The sequence below is a fragment of the Pongo abelii genome, chromosome 8 (assembly GCF_028885655.2).
Source record: "Pongo abelii isolate AG06213 chromosome 8, NHGRI_mPonAbe1-v2.0_pri, whole genome shotgun sequence".
In the NCBI taxonomy this organism is placed as follows: domain Eukaryota; kingdom Metazoa; phylum Chordata; class Mammalia; order Primates; family Hominidae; genus Pongo; species Pongo abelii.
This window is the reverse complement of record NC_071993.2, coordinates 136,572,330-136,591,119: the sequence shown is the minus strand read 5'-3', so window position 1 is coordinate 136,591,119 and position 18,790 is coordinate 136,572,330. Positions and strand designations below refer to the sequence as shown.

The 18,790-nt window shown below is 49.6% G+C and overlaps 1 protein-coding gene across 2 annotated transcripts in view; it reads right to left on the bottom strand.

Annotated features, from left to right (window-relative positions):
* MGMT (O-6-methylguanine-DNA methyltransferase) overlaps positions 1–8,825 on the bottom strand; it is a 301,054-nt gene extending 292,229 nt beyond the window's left edge. The window contains exons 1-2 of one of the 2 annotated variants that reach the window (XM_054523062.2): positions 8,636–8,732; positions 6,080–6,203 (exon numbers count right to left, since the gene is read on the bottom strand). Coding sequence is in view for 1 of the 2 variants with exons in the window: in XM_002821283.6 (XP_002821329.4) it covers positions 8,636–8,716 (81 nt within the window). In the remaining variant the exon portion in view is untranslated. Of the gene's footprint in view, positions 1–6,079; positions 6,204–8,635 lie in introns of both variants that reach the window. The other variant, XM_002821283.6, reaches the window with a different exon arrangement.
* Between the last annotated feature and the right edge of the window lie 9,965 nt (positions 8,826–18,790).

Here is an 18,790-nt window from a genome sequence, read left to right as displayed (position 1 = left end):
GCTCTTGCTGGGCCAAGGACGATCACAGGGTGGTCAACTGTGGCCAAGAGGGTGGATAACGTTGAACTTTAAGAACATTAACTTCAGAACCCGTGCATTCCTTCTAAGGAACACTTCTTCCTTATTTCAGAAGTGGCACCATGGGAGCGGCCTCCTCAGCAACCTCCTGTGTCCTGGTGGGAACCTCCCTTCCCACGTCGCCTGCCTCTCAGGCTGGCCTGGGCTGGAGACTGATGGCCTGCAGAGGCACTGAGAGTGTGCTGATCGGCCTGCACCCCACACAACCACAGCATCCATCTGACTCCATAGCTTAATCTGATGATAATACAATGGTGACAGAAACGAATTTTTCTGCACAATAAAGAATAGCACACATGGGCTTTTCTTGGGATAGCTAGCTAAATTGAGTAACTTTTAGAAACATATCATTCCTTTTCTTTGCCCATTATTCTAGGAACTTCCACTTGAGCGTTCAAGGCCTTACTAATAAGACCCGCCGCATCCGCTGCGCCCCACGCCTCTCACGCACCGTGCTGAGGGTGGCACGCACCTTCTCATCTGATCCCCCATCACCCAGACACACACAGCCCTGCGCTGCTGGCATGACTTTAACTAGATGACAACTGCAGGAGGCTGAGACCCTGGCTTTAACACTCCTAGAGTGAATCCAGGCCTGCAACAGTGGCCTCAACGCTCCCCTCCCCACCCCATCACCCTCCTAGGACTTCCCATCTGTGCTTCCAACACACCGACCTGCAGCCATCTAGGCACCTGCAGCTCTCACTCGTCCCCTGGAAGCCTCCTCCCCAGACCTTGCCACCTCTCACTGTTCAAATCTCCACTTGAAAGCCACCTCCTCAGAGGGGACTTCTTCAACGTCTTCAACCACTTACCAAGCTCCCCACCGCCCCCCCCCAACAAAGGCCAGGCTCTTCACCTCATTCAGTCTAGCCAGCCCTCACCAGTACCTACAAAATGTGTGGGTGTGACAAGCATGTCTCCCCATCACACAACGAGCCCCTTGAAGACAAGGCCGCTGTGAGCCCAGGGCCCGGAGGAAGCCCAGCCACCCTCGTCAATCTCTGCTGCCCAGGGGCACACTCAGCCACACCAGCCCACGAGACATGTCATGGTGTTTAAGGCCCCAGCACACACTATTTCTAATTTGCATTCTGATGTGACTGTACCTCTAACACCTGACGGCTTGGTTTTTAAAATTCCGCGACTCCTGCAGGACGTACAGGTTGCCCCCAACAGGGACAGGCTGGGGTGGGAGCAATGGTAATGAGCCTGGGTCCACCGCTGCCATCCTCGCCTGAATGCGTTGTAGTCGGGCAATCTCCCACCTCAGAACCCAGATGCCAGGCAGGGCAGAGGGGGGCCTGTTTACCCTTCCAAAGCCAGATCTTTTATCTGGCTTCCCTCACATAAAAAGCACACACACCAAGGCTTTCCTCTCTCTCAATAAGAAAAGCGATGCTAAACTTAGTCCCTCATAACCACACTCTGCGACTCCCGCCTGCTCCGCTCTCACCAGAAGCCACCAGGGTTGACCCCAGCTATACCTCCTAGAACTGTCCCCGCCCTGCCAGGCCTGCTGCCACCATCCTGCCTCCTCTGCCCCAATCAGCCCCCTGCCAGCCCCGTGATCTTCTCCGGGAAGCACTGACAGGCTAGTGTTCCCCGCTCACAAGACTCCCAAGGCCCTTCCCCCGGCGCAGCATTTGGGCTCCCTAGGCCCTGGCCCCACTGGCTAGCTCTGCCTTCCTGTCCAGCCCCACATGCCTGCCACACTCTGCTCAAATTCAACTACGGCCAGGTCCTCAAATGTACCCATGTCCACAGTCCCACCGCTCTGCTCAAAATACCCACCCCTTGGGCCACTTGGAGAAACCTGACCGGTAGCCACAGTCCTGCAAATGTTTCAGAGGGAATCAGGCATGGGTCCCTGGCCTGCAGGGACATGGTGAGGCGTGTGCACAGTCCCGGGACATGGCTGGCCCTCTGCATCCTCCCATCTTTCCTCTGGCCCTACCGCCCAGGTCGCTCCACTCTCTAGTGGTGTGTGGGGTAGGCACAAGACACACACAGGGACGGCTTTGCCATCCCCAAGTCCTCACTGCACCCAGCCTCAGCTACGGCTCAACACCTTCAAGCAGGAATACACTTGGGCGCGTTGCTTTTCCCACAATGCTAAAGACAACACTTGGACACACTGATGTTCAGAAAACACTAGCTACATAAACAGGTATGTATCTGTTTACACCCTGTCTTGCCCCTTAAAGGACTTCTAACAGCTTCTCAGGCTCATCATTGCAAAGCCAGCCTGGCACATGTGGTTATGAGCCTGCACTTGGTTATCAAATAAATCTGGGTTGAAAACAAAACTCTACCTCTATCCCAGGAGATCTGTGCAAGTCACTCAAACTCTCCGAGGCCCGGGTTCCTCATATGCAAAACAAAGACACTCACAGCGCCCTCTCCTTCATGGGGTGGTGGTGAGCCTTTCCTAAGTTGGTCTGTACAAGGCAACAAGTGCAGCATGCCCAGAATAATCACCAGGGTGAGCTGAACCATGACAGGAGATTAAGGAGACACCCCAAATAAAAATAAGGCCCATTTCCACGAACACATGAAATGCTGCAGACTTCCCATTTTTGACCAAGTTTACCCAGTGGACCTGCGTTACCCCTCACTGCTGTGGTCTAAACGGCCGTCACACATGGGAAAATACTGTCACATGCTGGTGTCACTGCTGGTTCCTGGCCACTGCCATCGTGTCAGATCCTGTGTCGGTCCTTTGGGAAGTTCTTTCAGTTTAACAGATGAATAATGTCAAGGCTCCCAGACAGTGTCTCGGGCTGTCAGCAACTGCCAAGTGCCCCTAGGAGCACACACGAAGCCCACCTGCCCACTCGAGGCCGATGTGGCACACCTGAACCTTCAGAATGCTGCCACCTCGATAATGCCTACTGTGAAAAGACAGAAACAGGTGGCAGAGCCAGTAGCCTCTTTACAGACAAAAGGATTTCAGAGACCTAGCAAATGAATAGGGAACTACCTTATGCTGCACACAGACAATGCTCTGTGACCTTCTGGAACCTCAGACGCACCAGAGGTGGCAAATGTGGCCAAGTGACCCCGACCTCTAGTCCTGCCTCCACCAAAACAGAGCCGACTCTGCATCCGCAAACACCAACCGCCTTCATTCAGGCCTCCCCAGCGCCAGGCATCCTTCTGGATGAGAACTGTCCCTGGCCCTGCTTTTGGAGAAACCTGGCCTTGGAAGATTAAGTAACTCTGCTCAAGGGCACAGGATTATAACTCGTGAAGCCAGGTCCAAACGGAAGCCGGTCTGTTCCCAGAAGGTGCACTTCTGACCACCGTGCACACGCCCCCAGTGAGGGCTTGGGTGTGTGCAGATCAGCAAAATAAAGATTCGGATTGGACTGGGGGAAAACGAGGGCTCGAAAGGGTTCTTCACTGTCTTCTCGTTTCATCTTTCCATGAGACTCAGCTCCAAATTAAAATTTCTACCCACGTAGTAGATAGAAATTTTACTTTTAAAAAAATATGTATTTACTGTCTCGTGTGCCTATACTTACCCAGGTAGAAAGAATAAGCATAATCGTCCCCACCCAATGGATGAGGAGGTGCCTGGAGGGCTAAGAGTTGCCCAGGGTGACCCAGCTAGGAAACAGCATCACTCCCACACACGGCTCTGGCACTTCCTGTAGAAAAGCTCAATTCAGTCCCACAAAATGTATTCAGCTGTGCTCTGAAAGTTAACCCTCACCTGAGACCAGGAAAATGCCTTGACCCAGAGAGGGATAAAAACAAGACAACCCTCTCAAAAGGAAAGAAGGGGTGAAATATGATACGGGCTGTCCGTGCTTCACATTTGTTTGTAAAACTAACGCCAAAGTTTTGGTAACATCTGCATCTTGTCATAACCACAAAACTGAAAACTCGAATGCTATGATAACATGTTGGGTTTGCAATTTGAAGAGATTCAGGTCTCTCAGGAGTTACAAAACCGTACTCATACCCATATGCACAGACAACCTGCAGCAATGCCAACTGCCAATGGATCCTTCTGGAAGGGGGACTCGGAGCTTGCTGGGCTGGAGAGTGCTACTTCCCAGAGGATCCTAAGGCCTTCCCTAGAGGTGCTCAAGCATTAGGGTCTGCCAGAATCCCCTGGCATCCCCAGGTTCTGGTCCTGTAGGTCTCCCATGGGGCCCTGTAATCGAGAGACCTCTCTAGCCAGCACCCACAGTAATTCTGATGCAGAGGGCCTAGGCCACCCTCAGAGAAACGCTCCTCCGCTGTTGCCTGTGAAGATCCCACTTTACGGACAGCAACAGGTCCAAGGGGCTGTGACTCGTCAGGTCTTGCTGGAACTGCATTCCGGTAGTGGCTCTTACCCCACACAAGCAGGAGAGACACCTGAACATGACATCCCCAGCTGCCCACCAGAGTCCTTTTGACTGGGGAGTACAATGTAGCTAAAAGTTTAAAAACAAATGATAAATAACTAGCAATTATTTATTGCATTTCAACATATAACGCCCCATCTCCTTCTCTGCCCTGAGATTCATTCACTCTCTTCACCCACCTAAATATCTCTGAACATCCCGTGCCAGAATTGCCTGATCCGTCAATGAGGCATGCGTTTTCTAAACCTCTATGCATATGACTCAATTTGTCAGTAAAAACTGCCACCCGCGCTGTGCTTGCAGAAAAATGTCCATAAACACATTATTGCGACTGGCAGAACGATGTCTATAATAAAAACAAATAGATTTAACAAGTGCCTCCTTTTACAAGTCATGCCACTGGTGGACTATCCATTCGGTGTCCCCCAGCCCAGACTTCTGGGAATGGGCGGCAGGGCTGGGTGGGAGACTCTGCTGACTTCACAAGCATCACAGGTAGGAAATTATTCTACCAAGAAACTTTCAGGAGTAGGAGAGTGAAGACACCAGGCCTTTAGTGCGCTCTCACCATTCCTTTCATGTTACACACACTATGACTAATTTAACAACCATAAGAAAACGTTTTTGTAGAATTTTTTTACTGATTTTAGAACAGCTACCTCCAAGTGGGGTGAAGGGGACATGAGGCCTCCTTGGAGAACCCTGCTCTGCTGTTGAGCCACTGATTTAACTGAAAATAACTTGCGGTGTCAAAACCAAGTTTCACCATTCAGAGCATCCGCAGCGGCGGCCCCCAGGGCGGCCTATTCAGTTACTTAGCTGGAGGAGCTTCGAGAGCACGGGCTGCTGAGGACTGGCTTTGCTGCCAGGACCGAGCACCTTGGCAGGACTCAGTGTTTGATTCCTTTACGGGTGATCCACACCTGCCAAAGCCACTCTGATACTTCAAAGATCAACAAAGTCACAAAAATGATTTCTTCCTCTTCGTAAATCACTTCAATAGCTCTATGAAGAAGTCAGTCATTCATTACATTCCATACTATATTCATTAGTTTTCCCCAAACCACGCAGCCCTCCAATATAAGCTGTACTGTTAATTTTTTTAACTCAAAAGAAAACTAGACTATGTCCACCAACCAGCAGATATGCAGCAGTTAATGAAAAGCCACAGAACACACATCTTACAACATTTGGTCCACAACACAAGGTCTCCAACTTCTACTTACCTATGCCCAAGACAGGCCTGCAGAGCTAACAGCATAGGTTCACAAAATCCTCATGCCAACCAAGGACCCTCCTGCACAGCTCAAACCTCCTCCCTCCCAGATAAATCCTTTCACTTCAAAACAAGAGTGGGGCGCAGGGCTGGCTTGTGCATCATGAGTGTCTACATAAAGACCACTCTCACCCCACGGTCAGGTGATGGTTCATGTGTCTTCTCTGATTTTAAATCCCTCAGGTTTCATTTAAATAATATCCTGCAGGGCCAGGCATGGTGGCTCATGCCTGTAACTCCAGCACTTCGGGAGGCCTAGGAGGGAAGATCACTTGAGTCCAGGAGTTCGAGACCATCCTAGGCAACATAGGGAGACCCTGGCCTCTAAAAACAACAACAATTAGCCAGGTGTGGTGGCACATACCTGTAGTCCCTGGTACTTGGGAGGTCAAAGCAGGAGATTCGCTTCAGCCCAGGAGCTTGAGGCTGCAGGGAGCTATGATCTCACCACTGCACTCCAGCCTGGGCAAAAGACCAAGACCTTGTCTCTAAAAATAATAAAATAATATTCTGCAGTAAGACCCCAGCTCTTTCAGAAAGTAGCTGCATTAAAAACTACCTGTCCCAGGAAACAGAGGGTCAGGAAGGACTGTAGCAACAGCCCACCAGCCGAAGAAGCACAGGGCCCTGCAGGGTCTGGGAGGCTCAATGTGTCCCCTGGAGGGACTAGAGTCCCAAACAGAAGTCAAAAACCTCAGGGCAAGTGGATCTGGACATGGAACTTTATGCTGGGGAAGGGGGTCAGAATGAAGTGCAAAAACAAGAATAATGCTAAAGGAAAAGATAACGCAGAAAATTCAGTTTTGCCTCCATTTTTTTTCTATCAAAGAGAATATACTGAAAAGAGCATTAATACCAAAAAGAAAAATGGAAGGTTTGAATCACTGGCTCCTAAATGTGTGTCCTCTGCAAAACAGGACAGACAATTTAGTAACTTTATTTTTTTTATTATAAAATACTGAAAGAGTCAGGGTTTTGGTGTCCTAAGAAAGGGTGGGAAGAGGACTGGAGAGGAACAAACTCTGAGGGGGCAATGGGGAAGGCAAGTTCTTTTTCAGGCCCTTCCTACCCCCTTCTTCCCTGCAAAAGGACAGAGGAGGCCCTGATTGAGACACCTGGGAAAGAAACCCAAACAACGAAAAGTAAGGCCCAGGTGATATCAATTTAAGACCTCAACAAGGTTCAAGAATCTGAGCAGCTGAACAAGGTGCTACCCAATGTGTACCTAGGGCTCTATTTCTTTCAACCTTACTAACAGCAAAGGCTTTTTAAAGTAGTACCTAATACTATTAGTTAAATCCTTATTTTGATACAGATGTTTTTTTTCCCTTCAGGACAGAGTTTCGCTCTCATCGCCCAGGTTGGAGTGCAATGGCGCAATCTCGGCTCACTGCAACCTCCGCCTCCCAGGTTCAAGCAATTCTCCTGCCTCAGTCTCCCAAGTAACTGGGATTACCGGCATGCACCACCACGCCTGGATACTTTTTGTATTTTTAGTAGAAACGGGGTTTCACCATGTTGGCCTGGCTGGTCTCAAACTCCTGACTTCAGGTGATCCACCCACCTCGGCCTCCCAAAGTGCTGAGATTACAGGCGTGAGCCATTGTGCCCGGCCCAGATTTTTTTTTTTAATGAAAATATATACATTGAAAAGTACCTGAGTATAGTTCTGTACTGGTGGTCTACTTCATCCAGGCCCCTGACTGTGGCAGACACTACTCCACTGTTCAAATTCTAACCCGAGACGGAGGGCCCAGGAAGAAAGACACGCGGCAGAGCAAGGCCAGGTCTCCTCTGCTACTTGCAGGCAGGCTCCGGGTCCAGGCAAGTATCCTGGCCCTCTGAGTTAACGTGATGTTAACAATCAGCCAGGCTCTTGACGTGGTTGCCTTCAAAGTTTTCACACCCCCACCCACCAGGTGCGCTAAGCTTTGGGTTTTTTAAATCTTGTTCATCTCCCAGAGTGTTTTAGCCATTGAGAGGGCCCTGAAAATAACAAAACCATCTCCTAGACACCTGCCCAGGGATGGGGGAGATGACGGGAGAGGCTGACTTAACAGATACTCTATAGGTTTATATTTGGATGTCTATGTAAATAACCAGTCTAATTCTCAGCTCTCTGTGCTTAACTCTCTCTGCTTAACATTCTACTGAGAACAGCTGTGGTGACCCCTCTCTGGACCAAGCCGCTTCCCTGTCCGATGATGGTCTTAGCAAAGGTTGCACACGCATGTACAAAGTCTGCTTTCCAGGACGGAAAGCCAGCTACTCAGCTGAAGCAACTGAGAGCAGACACCACCCTGACATTTCATGAGATGATGAACCCAGGAGTGCAAAATACATAGTTCAGAACTCCTCTGCGGTCCAGTGTGTGTGGCTCTCCAGCGAGCCTTGCTTACTCTAAGTGTTGATGAATACAATTAGGATATGATGTACACAAACACCAGCCATAGTAACCAGGAGGCCCCTAGAACTTGGCCTCCAGCAGGAAGGAAATATGGGACTCTGCCTAAGTATGCTAAAGGGTTACTGCAAACCAAGACGCGCGCAGGGGCTTCTGGAAGCTTCCTGGAGCAGCTGGCGGAGGGAAACCTGGCAGCATGGAGGAGCAGGAAGAACCCGGGGTCCGGGCCTGGGGCTGGCACCTAGAGGTAAGGCAGGGGCTGCCACGACCCCCGCCACACACCAGTCCACAGTCACTGCAGCACAGCCTGGTCCAGGAACCCCAGGCCCGGGGGAAGGCTGGGCAACACCTGGGAGGCACTTGGGGCGCACCTGGAGCTCGCCAGGGGTAGGTGGGGGTCAGGGGGGCCCCACACCCGACGGCGAAGTGAGGGCGCCTGCAGGACCACTCGAGGCTGCCACCGTCCCGAGGGAGAGCTCCGCACTCTGCCGGGAGCGAGGCGACCCAGACACTCACCAAGTCGCAAACGGTGCGGACCGCGAGGACCTGCGGGCGCCGGGACGCAAAGCGTTCTAGTGGCGTGGGCTGTCCCAGCATATCCGGGGCGCGGGGGCGGGGCCGAAGGGCGCGGGGATGGCGGCGTGGGGCGGGGTCTAGAGCGGGGCGGAGCCGAGGACCTGAGAAAAGCAAGAGAGCGCGTGGGGGCGGGGCCGGGGCGCGCGGGGGCGGAGCCGGGGCGGGGCGGGGTGTTCCCGCCCGACTGGGTAGGCGCATGCCCAGTGCGGCGGCGCCGGACCTGAACCAGTCTGCGCAGCCTCGCTGGGCGCCGACTCGCCGGCCTTGGTCTTGCCGCAGCGCCGCTTCCCTGTGCGCCTGACCCGGCTGGCCCTTCGGCCGGTACAAGCCGGGCAGCGCCTTCCCAGCTTCCGCCTCAGGCTCTGTGCCTTAGTTTGCCAAATAGCCCGTACCTTTTCCTGTCACAGGGATAGTCCGCGGGCGTGCAAGCGTCATGCCACGTGCCCGAGTGGTCCTGAAAGCGCGCGGGGGTCGTAGGACGGCGCCCGCTTAGTGAGAACCCAGGTCCTGCTCAGGGCGGCTGCGCTGAGCCCGGAGCGCGAGTTTCTCCCCTCCTGGGGCCGCTCCCCCAGTCAGGGACCCCCAGACCAGCAGAGATCCTGTCAGGGGGCCGTGGGGGCAGCCTCCAGGGCCTGTGGTGGGCGATCCCGTCCAGGGGCTGCAGTCACCGATGGCCTAGACACGGCCAGGGCCTGACTCAGCCGCGCTGCAGAGAGCACACAGGGTGCCAGGCCCTGGTTGGCGTTGTGTGGACGTTATTAGGAGTTGAATTGTGTCCACCAGAGAAGCTATGTTGGAGTCCTAACTCCCAGTACCTCGGTGTGACCCTCATTTGGAGATGGGGACTTTACAGAGGTTAAAATGAAACCACCAATTAGTGGGCCCCTCATACAGTATGACTCGTGTCCTTATAGGCAGGAGGCCACTTGGGGAGGAGGACTGGAGGGCTGCACCTGCAAGCAGGAAGCCTAAGAAGACAGACCCTTCCCTGGAGCCTTCGGAGGGAGCAGAGGACACTCTTCCCTGGAGCCTTCAGAGGGAGCAGGGTCCTAACTCACCTCGGTTTCAAACTTCTGGCCCCCGGAAGTGTGAGACAATAGGTTTCTGTTGTTTTAAGCCACTCAGTGTGTGGCATTTTATTATGGCAGCCCCAGGCAATGGGTACAGAAACCATTGTCTCTAACATGGTTGGCATAAGCACCCCAGGGAGTAGTATCATCCCTGGAGGCTTCGGAGAGGTCACACACCCCTTGGCAGTTTCAAGGATCCCATCCAAGGCCCACATGCGCTAAGCCACCATGCTACGGGCCTTGTAGGTTCTGTTTGTTATCTTAATGGAAAAGGGTCTTCACCTTCCCAGTGTAGCTTCCCTGTTGGGTTTTGGCCAATGCTCATACCTTCATATTTGTGACTTGCAGGATCCAACATATTAGCATGAGTGATAAGGGTTGTTCAGAGGAGAACTTCAGCAGGATTTGCTTTGGGATGAGCCCTGGTGACAATACAGGCTGCATCACTGATCGCCTGAGGTTCCCCACCCTGGACCTTACCTCAGATGAGACAAGTTTTAAATAGCTGCTTGTGGAAAATAAACTAGGCCCTGAGTACACGATATAATGGTCAAATGAAGGCACTTTTTCCCCACTGAACCAGACACAGCCTCGGAATCCTTCTCAACACTGTGTTCCAAGCAGCCATTCACATTTAAACTAATGTGGAAGGAGAGATGAAACACGTTTGCCCTTGGCTCTGGTTTTTTCCATTAGCCTTCTGTAAGACTTCGGGAAACTCATCTGACTTCTCTAATCCTCAGTTTCATACTCTGTAAAGGAGTCTTATGATAATGTACCCTACGTGTATACAAACTATCCTTCCATATTAGGGCATGTGTGCATAGGGAAAATAAACCACCAGCACCACACCACACTACTAAGAAATAATGCTATACACCTGGCCACTTACAGCCTGTTACTACCAGGACCCAGTTAAAACCGGGATCCTAATAGAACCAAAGGAAAAACAATGCTGAAATGGAATCAGAGTGCCAACTGGTATTCTAACAAGTGTGCTGTTAGGTAGTTTTGCAGTTAACACATGACTCATACATTTATCTGAATAATATTTTAAGACGAATCCCTAAACTCTTAAGAAAAAGAGACTGGCCAGTCTTAGCATCTCTGATTCCCCACCCTAGGAAAGAAAGGCCAATGTGGTCATCCAAAGCCCTTTAGGAGGGCCCTGTGGGAATGGGGAGGCGGTCCACGAGAGAAAGTGCTGGCTTCCCAGGGAGACGTGTGGACCTGCCCCTGGCTGCACTGACAGGACTCAGTCCCCTTGCTGGTGTGGTGGGAAGAACTATGTGAAGGGCCACAGCTACTTCAGTGGTAAGGACTGTGTCAGGAGCTCGAGGATCAGGAGCCAAATAAGGGTCTCAGTGCAGAGGGGCAAGAGGAAGAAGGCTACCACCTGACCAAGGACTGGCCTGCAAAAGGCCAGGATTCAAGGATGTGACCGCTTAGGCTGTCCGATGAGCAGAACTCAAACCCACACTCCCTACACCTGCTGGTGCAAGCTCCTCCCTTCATCATGGTAATTTCAAAAACCCAAGTTTTCATCAAGAGCTCCCCACGCCTCTCCCCCTTGTCCCATTACAATCTCATCATCGCCTGTGTGTTCGTCCTACTGTTAAAGGAACACAGGATGGCTCCAAAGCCAGGAGGTCGCCGGGTCCACTGAAGAGTAAGGAACACAGGATAAGGAGGCTCGGATGTGGTGCCAGCCCTGCCCCTCACTGAGCAACCACCTGACTTCTCTGTTCATAGGATGGCAGCACAGGACTGGTTGGGTGAGATTCCTCTGAGGTCTCCCATCTTCAGATTAACAAATCACAACCCCTTTTCCTCCAGACACAGATTCCTGTGAAGAACTTTTTACAAAAGAGGTGGGAAAACCACAAAAGGGTATGCTCAACTGCAGTCCGACTTCCTCAAGGAGCTCCCTGGATTTCCTTTAAGATCAGCCAGCTTTCTTGTGGGCACTGGGAACAATGTTAATTTGCATAGTTTCTTTAAACATCCAAATGGATACCTTTCAGGTTAAGCAAATGAACACGACATGCGATTGCTTCTAATGATTTGCAATCCAAGAAATTTGTTTAATAAGCCTGTCTTCCCAAGCTACTTTTGTGACATTAGAGACCACTTACAACAAAGCTGTCTTCAGTAGTCAAACTTAATCCTTACTACCCTACCTTTGGGAAATGAAAGGATTTTATAACGATCACATAAAACCTTATGTGGTTTGAAAGCCCCAAACTCCGGACAAATGTGTGATGGTCGTGTAACAAAAGAAACATATTACAGAGCTCCCCACTTTAAGTGTTTTACATATGGTTTGCTTTTAGGATAGCATCTCAAGTGGAGGGTTTTGCTGATTAACACAATTGATTTTCTTAGCCCCAGTGTTCCTGTAAATGTTGGAGCCAAGAGCTGGAGTCAGCGCTTTGGACCTGGGAGAGGCCAGGAGGCCAGGGAGCCTCAAGCTCTCTGGAGGAAGAAGCCTGAAATGAAAAGGTGGGGGCCATCAGTACTGGGGTTGAATGCTAGGTGCTTCTGATTACACTCCTGTGTGACACTCGTTGTCAGCATGGCAGAGGCATCGTGGTGTAACTCCAGCAGGGAGTGTAATCCACTACTGGGCAGGAGAGGGCGGGAAGGAGGGACTTCAGGCTTTGCCTCACACAGAGGGTAAGGGAATGGTGCAGGGTGGAGAAAGGGGATGGGGGTGCAACTAAAACAGGAGGGGCTCCTTGGCTCTTGCATTCCTCCAAAGAGGCAGCACATCCTCCTGCCGGGAGCCCCTGGGAGCTCCTGTTGAGAACTGGAACCTTCAGGCCGTTTTGTGTCAAGAAGGGCATGGAGGATAACTCCTAAAGAAACGAAGCAGAGGCAGCCCAAAGGCTCCTATTAGAAAGACTTTTCCTGAAACTTCCTTTGCCAGTTTGTGGGTGCAGGGCCTGGAGATGGATTTATGGGACTCTCTGCAGGCCCCTGTGGGGCTTGTAGTGGAATGGGGCACAGATGAGGAAATAGTTTGCTCTCTGGAGCAGTGACCTCTACCCAGGAGATGCGCAGGGGCAGTGGGAGTGCGAGGCCCCTCCCTGCACTGACTGTCCCTGCAGGAAGCCCTTTTCTTTTTTTTTCTATTTTGTTTTTTTTCTCTTTTTCTTTTTTTGAATTGGAGTCTCTCTCTGTCGCCCAGGCTGAAGTACAATAGTGCCATCTTGGCTCACTGGAACCTCTGCCTCCTGGGTTCAAGTGATTCTCCTGCCTCAGCCTCCTGAGTAGCTGGGATTACAGGTGCACACCACCATGCCCAGCTAATTTTTCTGTATTTTTAGTAGAGACGGGGTTTCACCATATTGGCCAGGCTGATCTTGAACGCCTGACCTCAGGTGATCCACCCGCCTCAGCCTCCCAAAGTGCCAGGATTACAGGCGTGAGCCACCGTGCCCAGCCCAGCAAGCCCTTTTCAAGAGCCCCAGTGTGCAGTGTAGTCCCTCATAGAGAAAACAGGCTCAGCCAGGATATCTGCTGGGGTTGGAGGGATGACACAAGGAAAGACCTGCAAGAGAAAAGGCATGGCGCTGGATGTCTAAGGGGAGGAGCACTATGCAGGTAAAGAACCACAGCTATTTGTGGAATTTGGATCCAGTTGTCCAGTAATTGGCGGACAAAGATCATTGCAAACCTAATATAGCTCTTCCCTCCGAACTGTTCCAACTTTAGACAATTGACTATCAAAGGAATGTACATAATGCATGTAAACAAGCAAAGTCCACTCATCAGATGCATGTATTCGGATACGTTGGCTTGAAGAACTGCTCACAAATGCAAGCACTTTGGAGGACGTTCCCACCCTGGAAGGGGCTATTTGAGTGTCTGTGACTCAGGACTGGGATTTTGTTTGATGTTGGCCCTTTTTAAATCAGCTCCTTCACTCATTACGAAGTGTTTTTGATCCATTTTCGGGAAGGGCTTTGTTTGTAACACATGGTTGGCAGTTTGGGCAGAATCTTTTAAGTGGTGTGAAGAGCTGGGGAGTGTGCACCTGGGTCGCTAGGAGGAAGTGGGTCTCCCCCCTCCCCTGCCCCACTGGGATGAACCAGAAGTGCCCGTGCTTTTGTGGCTTGGAAATTAAAGCAAGAGACGTGGGGATTTCGATGCTGAGATTGTGATTTGCTGTCATTTGCTTCTGACTGGGAAACCACGAATGAAATTAAGACAGGAAAAACAGCCACACTAAGGGTTCTGTCTCAGTCACCAAAATACAAATTTAGAAAGGAAAAGTGGCTGCATTTCCTTCCAGGGTAACTGCCTCAAAGCAGCCTAGCGCATTGAACCACTGGTTTAAAGTAAAAGGAGGCAGATGTGGGAGAGGGATCAACACCTGAGCGGCAGAATTGGTGCTGGGGCTGGTGCCAGTGGCCGTCTGTCCCATTGTCTCTTTGCCTGAGATAACCCCACTCAATCTAGGAGTGGGGAATGACAGACACTGAGGTCCTCAGAGTAATCCCTCCATCTGTCTGATCAGCAGCCTCTGAAATGAGAGACTCTCCCTTCTTTGTCCAGGAGCCCACTGGACAGGAGTAGGACAGCATCTTCATTCCTGGCAGGGGTAGGGGAAAGTTGTGAAGCTGGGGGTGCTCATTTCTCAGTGAGGGCAGTGTTGGGCAGCCTTTGCTGGTGCTCCTCACGATGCAGGTGAAGGAGGCCCAGACCAAAGCCGCCAAACCCAAAGGACCTTTATTAGAAAGTGAACTACAGCCCAGAGAAGGAAAGGCAGGAGGACTCCAGGGCACAGAGGCTGAGCTCAGGTCTCATTCTCTGGGCCCTCCACAGGCCTTCCTCTTCTCATCTTCCCCAGCTGCAGGCAGGCTTTACTCACCCAGGACCCAGGCTTACATCCTTTCAGCTCTGTGCCCTCAGAGTTGAAATACACAATGGTATTGGTATATCGAACCACATCGAAGCTCTCTCCCAGCTTCCCCCAAAAAGAATCTTAGGGAAGGGCTCTGGTTGGCCTACCATGGATGATTAGGACAAGCTCTGGACCAATTACGGTGGGCAGAGGAATGAGATACCTTCCTAGCCACGGTCACATGCACTTACCGTGGCCTGGAGAACAGATCTGATGTGGGAATGAAGGGGAAGGGGTGAGAAGGGCAGGAACACCATGAGGTAGTAAGCTACCAAGTTTGTATCCTCACTGTTCACAAGGATGGCACACCTGCTGTGTGCCAGCCCTTGAGCCCTGTGTGCTCAGCATGCATACTCACATGCTGCCTCACCTTAAGTCTTCACAACTCTTCATCCACCAGCTGTGTATGGATTGGGTTGGGGAGGCCCTGGTGAGGAGGGGGCTGGGGGTGTTCTGCTTCCTGCAGCCCCATCTTCCCCAAAGCAGTAGAGGGAGTTTCTGGCCACTAAATAAGTGCCCGGTGGATCTGACTCTGTGCAGCGGAGCTTTCCATGGAGCCTGTTGACAAAGGGACGCATTTCATGAGGCTGGACAGCGAGACAACTTGGTGCCAACCCAGAGCACTCTCCTAGCCTTGTCCCCGCCCCAAGGCCAAGCAAAAGCATTGGCAAGTCTGTGCCTTGGTTCTTTGTCTTAGGGATTAATCTTAATTAGCACATTTATTGGAGATTCATTAAGATACTAAAGAACTAGAAATATAGGACTTGTAGAAATTAATGATAATACAGTCATGCACCACATAATGATGTTTTGGTCAACAATGAACTGCCTGTACCATGGTGGTACCAATAAGATTATGATGGAGCTGAAAAATTCTTATCACGTAGTGACGTGATAGCTATCATAATGTCGTAGTGCAACGTATTACCTTGTGTAGGCTTGGGTATGGTTAGATACACAAATACCATGTGATACAATAGCCTGTCATATTCAGTACACGAAGGTGTGTTGCCTGGGAGCAATAGGCTACACCATCTAGGTTTGCGTAAGTCAACTATGATGTTTGCGAGATGACAAAATCGCTCAACCACACATTGCTCAGGATGCATCCCCATCGGAAAAAAATGTGTAACTGTATTTGAAAATGACGATGACTTTTTAAGTGACAGGCTCTGGGCTAGGTGCTTTATACCCATCCTCTTTCTGCATGCTCACAGCAACACTATTAGGTAAGTACTGTCACGATCACAGCTTTAGGAATGAGGAAACAGAGTGGTTGAGTAACTTGGTAAGATCACACAGCAGTAGGTGTTAGAGTCATTTATGCCCCAATTTATTGCTTCTTTGATGAGTAGAAGCCGCAGGAGAATAAGAGCCGGCATTTACTGGGCCTCATAGGGGACATTGATGGCTTTTACCTGCAAGCTCTACTATCTCTTTGTGTACAGCAAATCTCCCATTGGTCATAGTGGTGGACTGATCAGAGTTCCTGCCTGGATGGATGTACAGTTATTGCAGGGAGTTGCCTTTTCCTGCTGGGGCACAAAGTAGGGACTACATGGCTCTGGGGCTGCCGGTGGCCATCTTTTCACGAAGGGAAGTTGCATGGAGATAGAGAGAAACAGAGCCCAAACCACATTGTTGAGCCCCTGGATATGACCAGATCCAATCATGAGTATAAAGCCACCCCTGGGCTTCTCATTTCTCTGTGACAGTAAATTCTCTTGTTTGAATAAACAACTGTGAGTTGGGTTTCTGTCATTTGTGACCCAGAGTCTGGAACAACACAAGGGTCTCTTGTGTGCAGACACTCAGTGCTGTGTGTTTTTACATATGTCATCCTTCTAAAACTCACAGCTTTGGCCAGGCATGGTGGCTCACGCTTGTAATCCCAGCACTTTGGGAAGCCAAGGCAGGCAGATCACCTGAGATCAGGAAGGAGTTTGAGACCAGTCTGACCCACATAGTGAGACTCTATCTCTATAAAAATACAAAAATTAGCTGGGTATAATGATGTGTGCCTCTAGTTCCAGCTACTCGGGAGGCAGAGGCAGGAGAATCTCTTGAACTTGGGAGGTGGAGGTTGCAGTGAGCCAAGATCACACCGCTGCACTCCATCCTGAGCAATGGAGTGAGACTCCACCTCAAAACAAAACAAAACAAAAACAACAACAAAAAAACTCACAGTTTGCGAGATGAGTATCATTACACCCATTTTATAGGTGAGGAAAGTAAGGATTACAGAGTTCAAGTTACTTGTCCAAGGCCACTCAGCTATGAAATGGGCAGAACCAAACCTTACAGAAAATTACTGATCTGCAAGCATCAATATTCCTAAGAATATTCCCAATTCCTAAGAACACAGGATTAGGGAGGGGAAGGGAAGAGGAAAGACGAGAGAGAGAGAGAGAGGAGGGAGGAGGGAAGGGAGGAAGGACAAAGTGAGGGAGACAGAGAAAAGACTGTGTTAGCATTTTTCAATTGAGGAATTTGAAATCTTTGGGCGGCAAGTTATGATGGTATATTTCTAGGGCTTAGGAATTTTATCCTGCTATTTGTTCTTCAAATAAAAGAATCAGAGTTGCTGACTTAGTTTAAACCAACTCCAAAGACTGCAGAGTTGACTGCTGATTAAAAACTTGTCTTTCTTTGTCTGAGACGGAAATAGTAGATACGGTTTCCCTGAATGTGTCACATTTGCAAATTTGATTTTCATTTGCAGCATTTGAAAATGCCAATGACTGGAAAGATATAACTTGATTATTAACAAGCTAGAAATAGTAACTGAGGATTCTCTTTGGCATCTACCCATGCTTGTGTGATAAAAATAAATTGGAAGAAGTCTAAATATGAATTTAAAGGTGATTTTAGGATCAGCAATCTAACAGTTTTTCTGGTCACCCCATGCTAGTAAGTCCATGGACTAATTCCAAAGTACAGTGGGTTCTTAGATGAATAAAATCTCTAGATTCTAGTAATGCAAAAGGTCAATTTTGATTCAATGTGCTTTGCCATTTGTGAACTGAGCCTGAATCTTTAAAAAAGTAAACACATTCCAGCCATTTTATTTCTACTCTCTGAGACGTGCAATCATTTTTAATGGTTAAACCTGTATTCAAATGCATTTTTCAAATCCTCATTGTTTCATTTCCTTTCAGTTCTGCTATCTAAAAAATTTTTTCCACCTCATTTTTCCTGATCATTTGTTCTTCATACATATTCCACAGCCACAGCCCCCTGGTTGCTGAGCACTAGGGAGAGTTGATAAGAGGAATGAGGTGGTGTTCGGGAAGGAAGGAGTCAGCCCCTCCTAACCCTGCTAGCCGCAGAAAGACTTTCAGATTTCTATCGACTTAGGAATAGAGTCTATTGGAATGTGGTTCAAACCTGCATCTTGCATCAGTGGAAATGGGCATTGTGATTGCTCTGCTGAAACCTGTGCTCAAATGCATTGGGAGTTTTATACCGTGTTTCGAACTTCCAAATAGATAATGTCAGAACATTTCTGAAATGGGATACTAACATCAAGATATACGACACCAATCAACAAGCATCAGGCAAAGCAGTGCGTAGAACTCGGGGTGGAAGAGACTCCTAGAGAATTTCCATTTCCATTTCCTGTGTCAACAGTGTGGTAACTCACCTCCTAGATTGCTTTATGGTTTCAGGAGAAATTCTCAGTAGGCTCCCTGTGCTGTACTCAGCTCCGCGTTCAAAGCCCAGGAATTAGATATGTCATAGTTTATGAAACTGTTTATGAAAGGATCTTTTTTGAATTGTTCAAAAATCCAAAAGGAGTCAAACTTTGACAGTTTAGGACAACGGCAAGAGGGTCATAGCGATCTCCCCAGTGCAGCCTTAGCACTGAGGCTCTCTGGTTGAAAATGCAATTTCTTTTCTGTGAATTTCTTCTAGCCCATAATGCTCTGTTTGAAACTTTTGCCTTTTTGAAAGGATTTCTTTACTAAGAAGCAGCTGACAAAGGTCATATGATGAATATGTTTTGGGGATGATAACATTTTGATTAGATATGCAAGGATCTTCTATCCTTCCCTAGGATGTCATATTCTAACGTTTTCCATTATTTAAAAAAATCATGTAAGTTGATACTAGTCT